The 19,003-nt window shown below is 42.8% G+C and overlaps 1 protein-coding gene across 1 annotated transcript in view; it reads right to left on the reverse strand.

Annotated features, from left to right (window-relative positions):
- Positions 1–19,003, reverse strand: part of LOC110522892 (transmembrane protein 132C-like) — a 125,813-nt gene that overhangs the window by 46,324 nt on the left and 60,486 nt on the right. Inside the window, exon 4 of the mRNA XM_090236667.1 lies at positions 5,997–6,183. Within this exon, the coding sequence (XP_090092793.1) occupies positions 5,997–6,183 (187 nt within the window). The remainder of the gene's footprint in view (positions 1–5,996; positions 6,184–19,003) is intronic.

The raw sequence follows: 19,003 nt of genomic DNA on the forward strand, positions 1-19,003 counted from the left end.
TCTTTGCCCATCTGGCCTTGGGGGTGTGAGATGTGCTGTGACAGCGGGAGTGATGCAGGTGGCACGTGAACCAGGCCGGCTCATCCTCAACTCTCTCAATATCCCCCCTCTCCTCCCTGGTGGCTGGGCCCTCCTAGGGCTAAGTGACTGCTGGAGAGCATGCCTTATTAATGGCCCCTGGTATGATGCTCTGGCCCAGCGGTTGATAAGCAATCCAACATACATAGACAGACACACACAGTGATAAACTCACACACACACACACACACCATTCTCATTCCCCCCCACACACTTTCGGCTTGAGGAGCGGACCATCCAGCGTGTCCTGACCCAGCAGGGGAGGATTGCCTTCTCACACACACTCTTTTCTTAAGACTGCACACACAGAGGGAGGGAATCGATTAAAGGCCATTACACTTCTGTGTGGTTGGGGGGATGATAGGGAGGTGGATGATTTGTGTGTAAGGACCAAGCATGGCTCTGATTTATGTAGTAGACCTCAAGCTCAAGGACGGACCCAGCAAGAGGGGCTTAAAAACACTCATACCCCTGAACCATCCCAGGGTCAACCCTGAGACACAAACACATGCACGCACAAACAGCAGGATGATTAAGAAGGGTATTGATCAGTGCGCTGGGCTCCCTTTAGGCTGTGTGTGTGCATCCGTAAGGATGGCAGACATGATCTAAACTCACAAGCAGCATCACTGACAGGCAGGAGATGACACACAGTGCTCACACAAACCAACAACGCTCACACGGGAAGATGGGTATCGACCGGTGGAGTCTTGGGGACGAGGAGAAGAATGCCCAATTGCTGTTGAGCACATTGAGGGGGCCAAGTCAGGCTTGTGTTATTGCTTTGTTATTGTGTTATTGTTAGGCCTCCTACTGTGGAATGACGCTGATCTCCTTGTGGTTCATCTAACACTGGGGGCTGAGGGAAGCTGATCCTGGATCTGTGGTAACTACAATTACAAACAATGTGTTGTCTGCAAGCACAAACAGATATAATATTTGACTAAAACCTAATCATGTCAAACCTTGCTTACATTTCTCACATAATATCTCACTATTATGCATGGGAATATTTTGGTCAAACAGATTTCCAAAATTAAAATCACTTGGAGCTGATTTGCTGGTGTTTTTACAGTCTTTTATGCACAACAATATTTTTTCCTCAGACAACTTTGGGGACCTAATAAAATCACCACCAGTTGGGGAACCCTGCTATAGAGTTAATCCAAGGCCATGACTCTGTCTGAACATCCTGCATTATTCATTGACTTGATACTATAATCCATCGCAGCTCTGCATTGCTTCTATTGACGCGCCTATTGAGATGGGTGGGATGCTAAGATAAACTGTCCACCACCCAGAGGAATATGTATAATTCCTCCAATCATTCCTCCAATTCATTTCAAATTAAAAATGTTTCCTGGTCAGGTCATGTCAAGGAAAAAGTCAGGGCACTAAAATTACCAATTCAAAACCAAGTGCTCCAGTCAATTCAAATTCAATAGGATCAAATAATCAAACCAAGAATCTTCCATTCTCCATACATTCATTCAAACTGACATTCTCACATCACCTATACATTCACACACCTCTAACCTATGGCAATAACTGAAAGCTAAGGAGAGAGGAACATTGCTGTTTTCTGTATCTCCACACACCCATATTTTCCCCAGAGAAATAAACTGTTTTCAACCAGTAAGTCCAATACACTATGAGAATGTTATATTTTCAATGGTTATGGCCAGGGATGTGGGCGGCAGGCACAGCAATATGCAGGAGGCTGAAAATGCATTGGCTGATAAATGGAATGTAAAGATGAAGATGGCAGCCAGGGAAAAAGCAGGAAAATGCCATTTCATCAACGACATCATTCACAGAGATATGTCAGTCATTTCCAACAGGTCAAGGGAAGGAAAGAGTAGGCTAGTTCAATCACCAGTTTTCATAACATTTACATTTTAGTCATTTAGCAGAGCTTTTTACAGTTAGTGCATTCATTTTAAGATAGCTAGGTGAAACAGCCACATACCTTAGTCATAGTAAATACAATTTTCCTCAATAAAGAAGCTATCAGCAAAGTCAGTGCTAGATGGATCAAGTCAAGTGTGAGTTAGTTCACAAAATGCAAGGGTGTTAGGAAATGGGGGAGGCTGTGGGATTATTTAAGATAGTCTTTGAAAAGGTAGGGTTCCAGATGTTTTCGGGAAGATGGGCAGGGACTCTGCTGTCCTAGCATCAGTGGGGAGCTCATTGAACCATTGGGGTACCAGGACAGCTGATTCTTGACCATTTAATGGCAGGCATCATCTGTTATGAAATTATTGTGGTTCTCACAAATTACATGTCTCACATATTCCCAACTCGATTGTACCTTGACTCATTCTACTGTTCACTTGGATTAGAGTTTGTAGTTGCTGATTTCTCATGCCTGGGTATTAGCAAATAAAGATTTATTTTGGAGGGCATTCTGCCACCTGAAGAAGTAATAAATACCAATATTGATTATTTCATCAGGACCCACTGTGATTTATACCCTCCTCATTAATTACATATTGATTTATTACACAAATTGTGGGCTTGATAATCTATGGGTTTTGGATATAGTGTATTTGTTACCAGCTTGTCACTGAGCTCTGATTCCTGTTAGGGACTAAATATTAAAGCGCTGCTATTTTATTTTCTTGTCTGTGATGAAGCCTGTTTATTTGCAGGAGACCGTTAGTGGTTCTGAAGGCCTTTTGATTCAAATGAGCTTGGGTTCTTCAGTGTGCTGAAGTCAGGCCTTGCCCTGTTCTCTGAGCTGCTATGAGGGCAGGAGTCTGGCACTATGAGGAGAGCAAAAACAAGCTAACATGAAAACAAACAAACACACACACCACACAAACACAGAAAGGGCTAGTCTTGTAAATGAAGCTTGACACAAACAGATGTTTTTTTTTAAGAGAGGCCTCATAGAGAATGGTACAGAAAGAGAGAGAGAGGGTGAAAGAGCAAGCGAGAAAGAGATAGATATAGAGAATGAGAGAGAGAGAGAGAGAGAAAGAGAGAGAGAGAGAGAGAGAGAGAGAGAGAGAGAGAGAGAGAGAGAGAGAGTACAGCCGTCAAGCCCTATCAGCAGAAACAAAACAAATCCTCACCAGAATCTGGAGAACGTTTGATGGGAGCTGACTTTTCACGCGTTACTTTGCTTGATTTATGTTTTCTCACAGCCGCTTTAAGAGTGTGGTGAGGGGGGGAGTAAGGACAGAGATTAGCTTTTTTTTACGTGAGAGAGAGAATTAGTGCTGTCGACACACACCGGGAAAATAGAGCAGTGAATTAAAATCCAACATATCCACAAGAGAACTTAATTAAGTTATGAGGGGTATTAAAATGCCCATGAAGACAGCCAATGCTTCCTAGAGACTAGCTTGCACAGCATGATAACGGACAGCCCCACTCTGCTAACTAGGCTACTGTTACCACTGACTGGCTGCTATGTCAGTTCATGAAATGCTTCTTAGAGGATACTTAGTATGCTAGCATGATAGCAGACAGCCCCAATCTGCAAGCTAGCTACAGTAGGCTACTATTACCACTGACTAACTTCTATGTCATTATCTAAACACAGTTCCTGGCAGAGAAACAGCATAAACGATGGGAGGCTGTCATCTCTGGCTGGTATGATGTTGTGATTGTTGTGTGTATAAATCACTGATGCAGGACAGCTTTCTCTTTGGACTTATCTCCTTTCCTCTCCCCTCGCCGTTAGAGAACATTACTTTGACATTGGGATGACTGAATGTTTGTCCTCATTGTAGACACTTTGTCATTAGCAGTCATGTCACCAATGTAGGCACAGCTTGGAACACTTACATTTAGGTAAACCCCGGTTATTTCAGATAATAGCACTAGTCCATGGGACAATGTTAGAGAAATGCTTATTGTAGTGATTAGAGTGTTATGGAACTATGAGCATAATGCTAATATTAGCATTTGACCTAAAGCAAGCTTTGAGGTTGTTAATTAAATGCTAATGATAGTGTTTCTGATATAAAGAGCTTTCTTATAATGAGAGTAAAGAGACACACAACACTATAAATTGAACAAGAACTATGCATGGGAAGGATGCAGGGTGCTGTACTTGACTAACCTCTGATTAAATGTACTCTTTCAAGTCTGTTAACGAAACTGACGGTTTCTCTCTCCCTCCCTGCTCGCTCTCTCACACATCTCTCTCTCCCTCCCTGCTCGCTCTCTCTCTCTATCTCTCTCTCCCTCCCTGCTCGCTCTCTCACACGTCTCTCTCGCATGCAAATGTTTTTCTCTCGCTCTTCCTCTCGCCCTATCTCTCTCTCCCTCCCTCCCTCTGCATGTTCACTGTTTAGTGTGCGGTCCGTAGTCCTGAATTCCTTTCTAATTTCTTTATATTACTTACACTCCCCCTCTCCTGCCAGAAAGACAATGAAGAGGGTGACTGTGTGGAGAGGCACAGAGGCAAAGGACCAACGGGTCTATGGGTGAGTGAGGACAGGTGGCACTTTATATCCAGAGTAGCGGTGATGATTTACACCTCGTGGTTTCCCCTGCCAAGACAGACAGCTCCCATTATTATCTGACTGTAATCATGTTTTCTCTCCATCTTCAATCTCCTGTTCTCAGAGTGTAATATCCACTGGGTTCACATGTCTACTTGTAAGATGTAAGCCAGGGATGAGTCATAAAGTAATAATGGATGGGCCATGCACTTGGAACTAAAGCTGTCAACATGCTGTGTTTGTGTATATATGTGTGTGTGTGATGAGGAAAGTTAATAAGAGTAGAAAAACGTAGGCTGACCATGTCTCTCTCAGTGTATGGGCATTGGCACAAACATAATGGGACCCCAGCCGTTACAGACAGAATCACACCTGGCTCCCACTACTACTTGACAAGACTCAAGATGTTCTCAAATGTTTTCCACAGAGATCCATATTTACTGTCCTCACTAGCTAATAAAAGGATTGAACTAAAGTCTATGCTTTCCTTTGTTACATCACAGACCCTGGTAGCAGCTACAGAAGCAGGAGAAGCTAATTTTCGGACAAAAGGGGAAATATCAGACCTATTAGAATGGAGCCAGCCAAAGGTTAAAGACACAGTAGAAGTCTACGTGTTGCTGTCATGGGCTGAATACATAAATGTTTGTGGGGGTGAAGTGCTTTCTCACCAATTACCATAATAAGAGCTTAGAAGGTATTTGATTTCCACATAACCCATAACCCGCCACAATCTGCAGTTTGGAAAATGTACAAAAAATCTGCCTCCAGCGTATATATTTATTTTCATGGTGTAAAAACTCAAATCTACAGCAACACTGAAAGCCAAACAGTTGCAAACAATTTAGCATAAATAAATATGCATTATTGTAATACATTTGGTTGTCTAGAGTCACTTGCTGATGTACAGTATCCATTCGCTTTTTAAAAGGATTATCCTGTGTCCAAACTCAATTACCTTCTCAATCATGGAAAGTACCGAAAGCTCTATTAGCCAAATTACAGCCAATTAAGAAGTGCAAGCTTAGTGTTAAAACAAAGCAGAGAGGTTTGGGCTTTCAACATGGAATTTCAGCTTGTTCACCTCACTACTCAGACACACCACTTTCAAAATGGCCTCCTAGCTTCACAGCCAACACAAAATGATCATATCATTAAAAGGTAAAAAATTCCTATTATTTACGCCTGTAAGAGCAATTTGACTTTCCTCTGCTTTTTCCAGACGCAGGCAGTAGACTGAGACAAAGACATCAAAGCATTAGAGCGGGGGGAAATCGATGATATGAGTGTTTAGAATTGCAAAGATAGGTAAAAAACACTAGGTACAGCAGGTGTCAGGCTTGGAGAGACGAGAGACAAAGCCTCCTGCAGAGTGCAGTCAGCTATGTGAGGTAAAGCTGCACACACACACACACACACACACACACACACTCTTTTTGGTTCCTCTGGGGCTCCACTCACCATGGCCAGTGGCACAATGCCACCCAGGTCCTGTGGTGCCAGGCGGATGAGGGTTTGGACCTCGTCAGTGAGGGAGCGAGTTAGAGGGTACTCCACCTGCCACGTCACCACCCGGCTGCCCTGCGGGTCCAGCAGCCCGTTCACCTCCAGATCCACCTGGAGGACCTTCTGGTAGCCCGTCTCTGGCCTGGGGGAGAAGGGAGAAGAGGTAAACAGAGGTGTTTTTTATTTGTCTGCCAAGTGATCTTTGGTGTTTAGAAAAGGTGTTATGATGCATTGGCATTATTATCATCAGTGAGACAAAAAGAGATGCTAATATAGAATGGAAAAGGTGCCACATAGACAAGTATTTAAAAAAAAAAAAAGAGCTGTTACATGTATCTAATGAAAACCCAACCAGAGTTTAGTTCAATTCTGCCACACACTCCCCCAGAAGCATGAGGGAGATAAAAGCAATTGACTTTTGATCCTCCTTGGCAAAGCATAACACTGACTCTCCACTGATTGTGATGCAAACAAAGACGCGGAAAAACAATGAATACAAAAATCCTAAACGTATTTCATTTGCTGAGCCTTCTATTTGATCAGGCTGCATGACTGTCTGTCACCTGGCATTCTTTATCTAGATAAAACTAGATACAAAACATCCCTGGCAAACAAACAAAGGTGCATTTGGAATCCTAAAACTACAACTTGCGCCAGGGTCCTGAAACTTGCTGTCAATGCCAAGTATTACTTAGAAACAAACCCTCTTGTGTAACTGTTGATGCTTTTGTTAAGTGGAGTATGATATGCCTCTTAGTGTTCAAGGAAAGTGCTCACTGACACAGATAGGCATTACACAATCTACAGGAGAATGAGTTGGTTGGAAACTGATGGCTGTATTGTATTGTACTGGGTTGCCCCCCCCCCTAGCCAACGAGCTTCAACACCTGCACTGATTGCTGTTTAGGGTTTTAGGCTGGGTTTCTGTACAGCACTTTGAGATATCAGCTGATGTACGAAGGGCTATATAAATACATTTGATTTGATTTGATATTGTACCAGCTAAGTTGTGTCCTTATTGTCATATTGTGCAACAGGAGCAATGCCACAATCCACAAGGCGAGAACACTGAGATCCAAGGTCTTGGAGCCGAACATTCTAGCAGAGTATATTTTCCATTTGAGACTCCCAGAAGCTGTTCTAGTTAAGCATTTCAGTTACACACACACTTCAAGGACTGGTCGTGAGATCAATGTGTACTGAGAGCTTATGGTTGCAGAGTTTTGGAGGACAGACTGCAACATATGCGGGAACAGCACTGCAAAAATATTTTCTTGGGCAAGACAGAAAAGCTCAATCATAAAAAGATACTGTGTACTTCTATTCTGTTCAAATCCATTTTGACACACACACTCTCCCCATGCAGCGTCCAGCAGAGGGCAGTATGTGAACTGGTGGCTGGAATTGCCATAGCATGTGTTGAGGATTATAAATGGCTGCAGTCTGCTGGCCAGAGAGGTCAAGCCTGCTTCCCTCTGTGTCTCATTATAAACATAACCATACTTTGCCCTTTCAATGCATCCGGAGAGAGGTAGCAACATTTCCATAGAACACTAGTCTAACTGAACAAAGCACAGAGTCAGCTACCAGCTGCTTTTTCTGCTGCTGCTTCTTCAAGATGCATGCCTGAGACAAACACTGAAAACAATAGAATAAGTGACACAATAGTGTAGTTACTGTGTTTATTTAATTAGACAAGTCAGTTAAGAACAAATTCTTCTTTACAATGACTGCCTAACCCGGCCAAACCTAATGACGGTGGGCCAATTGTGCACCGCCCTTTGGGACTCCCAATCACAGCTGGTTGTGATACAGCCTGGTATTGAACCAAGGTCTGTAGTGCCATCTCAAGCACTGCAATGCAGTGCCTTAGACCAGTGTGCCACTCCGGAGACCCTGAGTTTGAGAGTGATGTGTCAAGAGGCTTTTCCTGGATCGTCGGGCTGTATCGACCTGTGTGTCAACGAGCTAACAGCAGTCAAGAATATACACATGCATTGATGAATATACACACACGCTTACATATCCAGGTCACCTATGATACATGTCAGTATTTGACGTCCGTCCATGTCTGAGGACATTGGGTGATGACTTGGGAACTGGAGAAACAGTGAGCGCTATTAAATACAAGTAGGTTTCAGTTTTGCTAGGGCATTGTGGACAGGGATGGAGGATGGGTGTTTGCATCGGCCACCAGTGCCAAAAGCAGTATGTTTGAATCTAGCAATAAAAAGTAGCTTTTGAGATTTTTGTTTTAAGCCTATCCCAAACCTTATCCCTTACCTTAACCATTCAGAGCTAATAATGAACCTTACAATTTCAGAGTTAATGCCTAAACTTAACCCTGAGCTTAAACATTTTGAGTTTTGGTGGCAAAGGGTGCATGTTCGAATCCAACGATAGAAAGTTGTTTTTGATATTTTTGTTTTAAGCCTATCACAAACCTTAACCCTTACCTTAACCATTCAGAGTTAATACTTAACCTTAAGATTTTGGAGTTAATGCCTTAGCTGTAAAATTTGGAGTTTATACCTAAACTTAACCTTAAACACTTAGAAATTTGACGTTTGGAATAACTTCGAAATTTGACGTTTGAGAAACATGGATGAACGTCTAATTCTGACGTGAGACTGTGAGAGCTAGTTGCCCTTAAAAAAGCATGCGTGCAAAAACGTATACACACAATAACTCATTTTTCAGCTTAGTGAGATTCTTCTCTATCAGAGAGCTGTGGTGACAAAGGACTCCAGGAAGGAACGAAAGTATGACAGATTGAAATTACAGCCCTTCAAAAATTAAATAGTAAGATGGAATCTACTCAACAGGAAGGGCCTGGGTAGCAGCGGTGTGTGTTCTTTAAGCCTAACACCTTTATGAATGGGGCTGAGAAAACACAGGGAAAAAAAACTATTTTCCTTGGAGACTCTAGGAGGATTCTTTCTGGCGAGCAGATTTTTGGTTAGCAGTGACAACAATGATACATCAAAGAACAGAGTCAATTCCAACACAAAGCCGCCAAGCTGTGAAGCAGACTGTTTGTTCCGTGCCGCTGCGTACCTGTTTGGATTGTGAGTGTGTATGTGTGTTTGTGGTGGGGAGGAATTAAACAGGGCCTTTGAAGTAGAGGCAGATGAGATGTAGCTAGGCAGGCATGAGCGCTAATCATTGGAGGAATCTCAATTCCAATAGGTCAAAGGTAAGGGCTGGTGCTCTGTGGTGAGCTGGAAGTTGGCTGAGGCCAAGACTCAGCAGGACAGTGGCAAAGATAGAGTGCTTCTGTCTGGGGCAGTTCTGGAAGGTTCAGCCCCCCCACTGGGGGAGCAGGGAACTCAATCAGAGAGCCAGCATGGGGGCCAAGACCTGGAGCTTTACAGGATGGAAGTGGGCAGTTGAAACATGCGCACACACTCACACGTGCATGCACACACATACACATACACACACACACACAAACACACACGCACACCCATAAGGATCATATCACCTCCACCTTACCTGTCACCCTAGACCCACTTGAATTTGCTTACCACCCCAATAGGTCCACAGACTATGCAATCGCCATCACACTAATCACTGCCCTATCCCATCTGGACAAGGAACACCTATGTAAGAATGCTGTTCATCGACCATAGCTCAGCATTCAACACCATAGTAAACTCCGAGCTCATCATTCAGCTCAAGGCCCCCGGGTCTAAACCCCACCCTGTGCAATTGTACTTCCCGATCGGGCCGCCCCCAGGTGGTGAAGATAGGAAACTTTGCTGATAATCAACACTGTGGCACCACAAGGGTGCGAACGCAGCCCCCTCCTGTACTCCCTATTTACCCATGACTGCTTAGCCATGCATGCCTCAAACTCAATCATCAAGTTTGCAGATGACACAACAGTAGTAGGCTTGATTACCAACAACAACTTGATAGACTACAGAGAGGGCTCTGGGAGTGTGGTGTCAGGAAAATAACCTCTCACTCAACGTCAGCAAAACAAAGGAGATGGTCGTGGACTTCAGGAAACAGCAGAGGGAGCACCCCCCTATTCACATCGATGGGACAGCAGTGGAGAACGAGGAAAGATTTAAGTTCCTCAGCGTACATATCACTGGCAAACTGAAATGTTCCACCCACACAAATAGTGTGGTGAAGAAAGCGCAACAGCGCCTCTTCAATCTCAGGAGGCTGAAGAAATTTGGCTTGTCACCTAAAACCTTCACAAACTTTTAAAGATGCACAATTGAGAGCATCCTGTCGGGCTGCATCACCGCCTGAAATGGAAACCGCACCCCCCACAACCGCAGGGCTCTCCAGGGGGTGGTGCGGTCTGCACAGCGCATCACCAGGGGCAAACTACCTGCCCTCCAGGACACCTACAGCACCCTATGTCACAAGAATGCCAAAAAGATCATCAATCAAGGACAACAACCACCCAAGCCGCTGCCTGTTCACCCCACTACCATCCAGAAGGCGAGGTCAGTACATGTGCATCAAAGCTTGGACAGAGAGAGTGAAAAACAGCTTCTATCTCAGTTCATCAGACTGTGAAATGGCCATCACTAGCACAGAGAGGCTGCTGCCTACATACACAGACTTGAAATCATTGGCCACTTTAATAATAAATGGAACAGTAGTCACTTTAATAATGTCCCTTTAATAATGTTTACATATCTTGCATTACGCATCTCATATGTATATACTGTATTCTATACTATCTACTGTATCTTAGTCTATGCCTCTCTGATATTGCTCATCCATATATTTATATATTCTTAATTCCATTCCTTCACTTAGATTTGTGTGTATTAGTTATTTGTTGTGAAATTGTTACATTTTACTTATTAGATATTGCTGCACTGTCGGAACTAGAAGCTCAAGCGTGTTGTTACATCCGCAATAAAATAAAACCAATGCAATGTGATTTGATTTGATTTGAAACCAACATAATCCCACAGGCTGCAGAGGGCAGAAGGAGGAAATATCAAATATTGGAGAAAAGGCCGTTTGAAATATTACCAGATACTGATCATCTTTAATGAAGAGGATGGGACTGGAACTGCATCTTGTATGTATGCGATGTGTGCTTGAGTGAACATATATTGAATGTGTGTGCATGCATATGGATCCGAGGGTGTAGTGGTAGTTACTGCTCCCAGAAGAAGACAAAGTAGCAGGGTACAGGAAGTGACACGGCGGGGCCAGGATGTTATTTACTCAATGCTTTCAAATGAAGTACAGTATAGCAATAAGGTCATTGTTGAGTAATACACCCAACATCACTGCATGTCTGCCCTGTCAGAGTGTTTGCTGTGATCTCCCTCCACTTGTGTCAAAAAAACTGAGTCCTAACAGCAATGTGGTTCAGAGAAAGGACTGGGTTACATTCCCTGCTCCTCTGATCTTCTCATCCAGTACATGTTCTATGTGTGTTTAATATTGTCATATTGTAATATGTAAATGTAAAATTGAATCAGTTTGCAGCCTAGGTGAAGAGGAAGCCTATTAGAGAGTCAGAATTTATCCAGAGCAAGGTCCTACAAAAGGCAATGAATTAATACTTAAACTATTCATTACTCCCCAGCATATTTACTCTGACACTGAACTTAAATTCTCAGTAGTTCTCAGCCATGACAACACTAATACCATAGAGGAGTGTTGTTGTTAGAAAGAGTCACTGTTTAAATGTTACCAGACATCACATGAATATGGACACCAAAGCCGGAAGGAAGCCAATACCCATCAGGCTATTGGTTGAAGGTGTAATGGGAGAGCCAATGAGCTGTGGGCTATGGAGGGTCCGAAGAGGGTCCGCAATGACATCAATCAACCCCAGAACACCAACAAGCCAATCCAGTTGTATCTCCAGTGCCTGTTGGTGACTCGGCTATGAACAACTGTGAGACTCTAGTGAGACTCCAGTGAGAGTGTAAAGAGACTCCAGTGAGAGTGTGGTGAGACTCCAGTGAGACTCCAGTGAGAGTGTGGTGAGACTCCAGTGAGACTCCAGTGAGAGTGTGGTGAGACACCAGTGAGACTCCAGTGAGACTCCAGTGAGAGTGTGGTGAGACTCCAGTGAGAATCCAGTGAGAGTGTGGTGAGACTCCAGTGAGACTCCAGTGAGAGTGTAGTGAGACTCATGAGACTTGCCCTCAGGTCTGCTACAGTAATATGGGAAAACACAAGGGTCTAATTAGTATGCCAATGTTTCATGTTGTATGTCTATATATGCATGATGTATGTACCTACCTTCTCATTTGCCGGGCTCGTCCAGCATAATTGCCCCTTGTGGAATAAAGTAAGTATTTAGAATTTAGTTAAATTGAGGGTAATGGATATAAAGTGACGCCGCAGCAGCCAGTCTGTGTCCCTCTCAGGAGAGTGTTCATGCCACATTACTGTCCATAATTATGTTCAGGCATGTTCCCAGTGAGCTGGACAGACTGGGAGTAGAGAACTCCATGATGGGGCTAGGCCAGGGCAGGGCAGCTGATGAGCTATGGCTGTCCTTGAGCAGATAGATAGAGATTAGTGGAGCATGTACTACAGTAAGCCAAGCCAGATCATGGCTGCATTATAAAATGCCAAGGACACCTGTCTTAGTGAATGACTGGTATACACCACTACAGACGGTGTTGATGTAATTTATATACAAGTGAACAAAAGGCAAAGTGCTCAATCATGTCAGAAAGCAAAACCAAACACTGACAAGCTGTGTATCCCATAGCCATCTGTAATCATACAACACCCAGAGCACCCTTAGAGCAGCACCTGTCACCCATAAAAAGTAAGACATCATATATCCTCCTTAATGCTACCCTAAAGAGACAATAATGCAAGGTCATTATAGTAAATTAAAACTACACTGAAACTATTAACATCAACTCCAAAACTAACTCAAATTAAATTCATTATGTTCCGTTTTATTTAGATTTAGTAAATGTTTTGGCAACATTTTTATGGGATTTTCAAGATCCTGAATCTGGTGGTTCACATTGAGATTTACTTTAATTTAAAGACTCAGAGAGTTGACATTGCCACGAGCAACACCACAGATATTGGTCGCATTCCCCTGCTGAGACATTACATGCATCAACCAATGGTTGCATACCACATCATCGACTGTGCAGTCGGTCACCAGGTTGCTATAAAATGTTGGTCGTGTTCCTCTGTTGATGCATGCCAGATCTTACAATGCCTAGATAGGTATCAGCTAACCACATCATATGGTATAGCAGTGTGGTGCCCGACTGCACAGTCAATGACGTGGCATGCAACCATGATGTGGTTAGCTGATACGCAAAATACTAGGGATGTAACGATTCACCGATACGCATCGGTCCACGGTTCAAATCTTTAAGATAAACTACATGACCAAAAGTATCTGGGCATCTGGTCGTCAAACATCTCATTCCATAATCATGGGCATTAACATGGAGTTGTTACCCCCTTTGTTTCTACAACAGCCTCCACTCTTCTGGGAAGACTTTCCACTAGATGTTGGAACAGTGCTGTGGGGACTTGCTTACTTTTAACCACAAGAGCATTGAGGTCGGCCACTGATGTTGGGCGATTAGGCATGGCGAAGGTGTTCAATGGGGTTGATGTCGGGGCATTTTACAGGACAGTCAAATTCTTCCACACTGATCTCGACAAACAATTTCTGTATGAACCTTGCTTTGTGCACAGGGCAATTGTCATGCTGAAACAGGAAAGGGCCTTAACCAAACTGTTGCCACAAAGTTGGAAGCACAGAATCATCTAGAATGTCATTGTATGCTGTAGCATTGAGATGTTCCTTCACTGGAGCTAAGCCCGAACCATGAAAAACAGCCCCAGATCATTATTCCTCCTCTACCAAACGTTACAGTTGGCAATATGCATTCGGGCAGGTAGCGTTCTCCTGGCATCGATCAAACCCAGATTAGTCCGTCGGACTGCTTGGCAAGCTGACCAACGAGAGGTTCACCTTCAGCATTCAAATGTTTGTATAATGGCTTGCGCAATATTAGGCTTTATTAGTTGAGTGACTAGGTTATTATCAAATGCGCCGTTGAAAATAATTTTTACTGGAATAAAGTAGCCTAAGCTATCGCCAGAGACACAACTCTCATCTGGCTATAACATACCTGCTGATCTTGGTTCAGGCTACATTAGTGTTTATTTGTTTATTTAACTTCTTATGGCTGCAGGGGCAGTATTGAGTTGCTTGGATGAAAGGTGCCCAGAAGTGCCCAGAGTAAATGGCCTGCTCCTCAGTCCCAGTTGCAAATATATGCATATTATTATTATTATTGGATAGAAAACACTCTGAAGTTTCTAAAACTGTTTGAATGATGTCTGTGAGTATAACAGAACTCATATGGCAGGGAAAAACCTGAGACAAAAATCCAAACAGGAAGGGAGAAATCTGAGGTTGGTCGATTTTCAACCCAGCCCCTATTGAATTCACAGTGGGATATGGATGCACTTCCTAGGGCTTCCACTAGATGTCAACCGTCTTTAGAAATTTGAATGAGGCTTCTACTGTGTTGTGGGGCTGAATTGGAGCTGAATGAGCCAGGTGTCTGGCAGAGAGCCCAGGGCTGGTCACGCGCAATTCACATGATAGCGACCTGCGTTCCATGGCTTCTCTACACACAAAGAAATGATCCGGTTTGAACTTTAATGAAGATTTATGATAACAACACCCTAAAGCTTGATTCTATACTTAGTTTGACAAGTTTCTTCGACCTGTAATATAACATTTTGAAGTTTTCGTCCGACGTTCGGATGGACCTGCATGAGCGTCTAGATTTGTGTACTAAATGCGTTAACAAAAGTAGCTACTTGGACATAAATAATGGACATTATCGAACAAATAAAGCATTTATTGTGGAACTGGGATTCCTGGGAGTGCATTCTGATGAAGATCATCAAAGGTAAGGGAATATTTATAATGTGATTTTAGATTTCTGTTGATTCCAACATGGCAGATAATTGTATTTATTTTCTGAGCGCCGTTCTCAGATTATTGCATGGTTTGCTTTTTCCGTAAAGTTATTTTGAAATCTGACACAGCGGTTGCATTAAGGAGAGGTATATCTATAATTCCATGTGTATAACTTGTATTTTCATCTACATTTATGATGAGTATTTCTGTTGAATTGTTGTGGCTATGCAAAATCACTGGATATTTTTGGAACTAGTGAACGTAACGCGCCAATGTAAACTCAGATTTGTTTATATAAATATGAACTTTATCAAACAAAACACACATGTATTGTGTAACATGAAGTCCTATGAGTGTCATCTGATGAAGATCATCAAAGGTTAGTGATTCATTTTATCTCTATTTGTGCTTTTTGTGACTCCTCTCTTTGGCTGGAAAAATGGCTGGGTTTTTCTGTGAGTTGGTGGTCACCTAACATAATCGTTTGTGGTACTTTCGCTGTAAAGCCTATTTTAAATTGGACACTGTGGTGGGATTAACAACAAGATGACCTTTAAAACGGTATAAGATCCATGTATGTTTGAGGAATTTTAATTATGAGAATTCTGTTGTTTTGAATTTGGCGCCCTGAACTTATATATCATCCCGTTAACGGGATTGCAGCCCTAAAAATTAACAAGCAGTGTATAAAGTATTTTTTTTACATATACAGGGTAAAGTTGACAATTTCATAACGAGGACAGCAATGACTTTTGCTACCCATGCAGTTGAAGCGGGAGGGGAATAAAAGTCCAACGTCCAAACAGTCTAAACCATTTGATTTGATTTGTGTGTATTAGGTAGTTGTTGGGGAATTGTTAGATTACCCCTTAACATCTGCTAACCATATGTATTTGACAAATATAATTCGATTTGATTTGATTTTGAGCCATGGGTGAAATCCAAAGTTGTGCAAATGTTTAAAGAAAAATAATAATACATTACTAACTCAAATACTTTGAATCTGCAAAAAAAGAAAAATTAATGTAACATTGCCCCCCATATCTCATAGTAGTGTAGTAGATTCACAGTTTCCTTTATGGCTCAGCTCAGATAGACATGTACATAATTGACACACACACCCAGCTCAGAGAGAAGTCAGCTAAGCCAGATCCAGCTCAGAGAGAAGTCAGCTCAGACAGATCGAGCTCAGAGAGAATTCAGCTCAGACAGATCCAGCTCAGAGAGAAGTCAGCTCAGACAGATCCAGCTCATGGAGAACCAGTTTATGAGATCGATCAGCAGCAGATTAGAATTTAGAATGGAAAATTAATGTGTTTATGCTACAAATGTTAGTGCATCGTATCACATTGAACTGAATTGTATCGATTCGTTCCTCTAATCAAACCGAATCGCACCAAATAATTTAAAACTAGAACGTATCATTCCTGTATCATATCAGAACCAATGTACTTAGATATGTATCGGATCATCTTGAAAGGAAAAGATGCACATCACTTTAAAATACCTATCCAGGTGTTGTAAGATCTGGCAGGCGTCAGCAATGTCTGAGCAGAGGATCGCGCCCCATGAGATGATTGCGAAGCAAGCCTTTGCTCTCACACAGTCACACCGTGTATCTGAGTATATGCACCGGTGCACTTCACTCTGCTACAATGTGGTAGCTACGGGAACAAAACAGCAGAGAGGTTTAGCCTCGCACTTCAACGCCCCTGGATGTTCAGGAAATTGACCTTCTACTACTGTTTACCTGGTGCATCTTCATCATCTCGCTGAGTCTGACTTTAAACCTAACCTAACCTATGACCTGACCAATTAACGTATGCAATACTGCCCCCCAAGTCAAGAAGTTAAATCCCCCAAAAACACAAAACTACGCAATATATAAATGACTCACTCCTACAGTAGCCTCTAACACTAAAACTAAAACTGAAACTAAATAAAATAAAAACTAAATATAAATGTTTTTATAAAACTTAAAACTAAAATAAAAGTAAATCAGATCTGAAAACCCAACTGAAACTAAACTGAATTTCAAATAGAAATCTAATAGAAATAAAAATGAATATTTAAAACACAAAACTATAATAACCTTGCAACAATTACATTTAAAAAAAACACAAACCTTGAACACAACCCTGGTTATTGTGCTTTTTCAATCTTGGCCGGTGAACATTACACATTCACAACACACTCATTCTCCGGCTGTAATGAAGTTGACTGATACTGAGGAGGAAGTTGTGCTGTGGACGTCAGATAGTATCCTAGCGCTGGAATCTGTAAAATATATGAACATTATTGTAAGTCGCTTTTGATAAAAGCATCTGCTAAATGGCATATATTATATTACATACAGTGAGGGAAAAAAAGTATTTGATCCCCTGCTGATTTTGTACGTTTGCCCACTGACAAAGAAATGATCAGTCTATAATTTTAATGGTAGGTTTATTTGAACAGTGAGAGACAGAATAACAACAACAAAATCCAGAAAAACGCATGTCAAAAATGTTATATATTGATTTGCATTTTAATGAGGGAAATAAGTATCTGACCCCCTCTCAATCAGAAAGATGAATGAGTGACGAATTTGTGGGCAAGGGCGGTCCATTTAAAAATGATTCCTTCCTCCCTGCAAGTGTATACTCGTCAGACGTCATGATACGTCATCAGAAGTGTCCACTTAATTTGAGGGCTGAGGGATAGGGTGTGTCTGGAAGTGTTTGGAATGCAGCCCGTGCTGTGAGGGGCACTGAGTTACAATCCCCAATCAGCATAATTAAGCAGGGGAATGCACACGCAAAATCACGTGCACTCACAAACACCGGGTGCGCATGCTAATGTCCACACGGGCACTACATGCAAATTGGCGCTCAAGTTTGAGAGAATAGAATCTCCAACAAAACAGTCACAACACAGCTCTTCTCTTCCACTTCTCCTCCACTAGGGGATCATGCATGTCAGCCACTCAGATGCTGGCTGCTATCTTTATTTTTAATGGAACCTAATACAATTTGGAGCTCTCTATGATTGAGAGGAGGAATTGATAAAAAGGGAACCGTGAGTTTAGTGACTCCTGCACCACCCAGAGGTGGAGCCCCCTCCCCGCTTCCCGTTTGCTAAGATGGAAGTTCGATCGGTAATTGTAGGAAGTCGTCCATGACATCGGAGGACTATTTAAAGGAACAACACACATGGTGTTACACACAACTCTATTCCCTGGCCAACACACATGATGCTGCACACAACTCAACTCTCTCCCCCAACCAACACAGTTACAGGGAAGTACTGGGATTTCACATTACTAAATCCCCAATATCGTCCTAATACTGTCCACACACGCATACACACACAGTCAGCAAAAGGGAGAGAGAGAGATTCTCGAAGACACTGGATAATTCCTGCTGGGATGTCTGTATGTTTGTACACCACTATAACAAGGACATGACAGCTAGTACACAGCCTACACAAAGAATACAAGCCATCAACAATACAAGACTGCTGTATACGTCTAGCGAGAGAGAGGGAGAACGGGCTGAAATGCCAGACGAGCTGTCTTTAACTTCAGATATTCTACTCACTTGTTTTTTTGCCCAACAGTTTGCCCACCTTTTGCGGAAATATGCTTTGAAAGTATAGAGAGCATTTATTTTTTCATCTCAATCAGCAATGATATTTTTTTCTCCACTACATCACTGAGTGAGACAATGTTTTTCCCCCCAGCTAACGGCAGAGTGGATGAAAAGTGAGCTCTGGGGCCTCCCGGGTGGTGCAGTGGTTAAGGGCGCTGTACTGCAGCGCCAGCTGTGCCATCAGAGTCCCTGGGTTCGCGCGCCCAGGCTCTGTCGTAACCGGCCGCGACCGGGAGGTCCATGGGGCAACGCACAATTGGCCTAGCATCGTCAGGGTTAGGGAGCGATTGGTCGGTAGGGATCTCCTTGTCTCATCGCGCACCAGCGACTCCTGTGGCTGGCCGGGCGCAGTGCGCGCTAGCCAAGGTTGCCAGATGCACGGTGTAGCCTCCGACACATTGGTGCGGCTGGCT

Source organism: Oncorhynchus mykiss, chromosome 5, assembly GCF_057628025.1.
Source record: "Oncorhynchus mykiss isolate SJ-2025 chromosome 5, ASM5762802v1, whole genome shotgun sequence".
In the NCBI taxonomy this organism is placed as follows: Eukaryota; Metazoa; Chordata; class Actinopteri; order Salmoniformes; family Salmonidae; genus Oncorhynchus; species Oncorhynchus mykiss.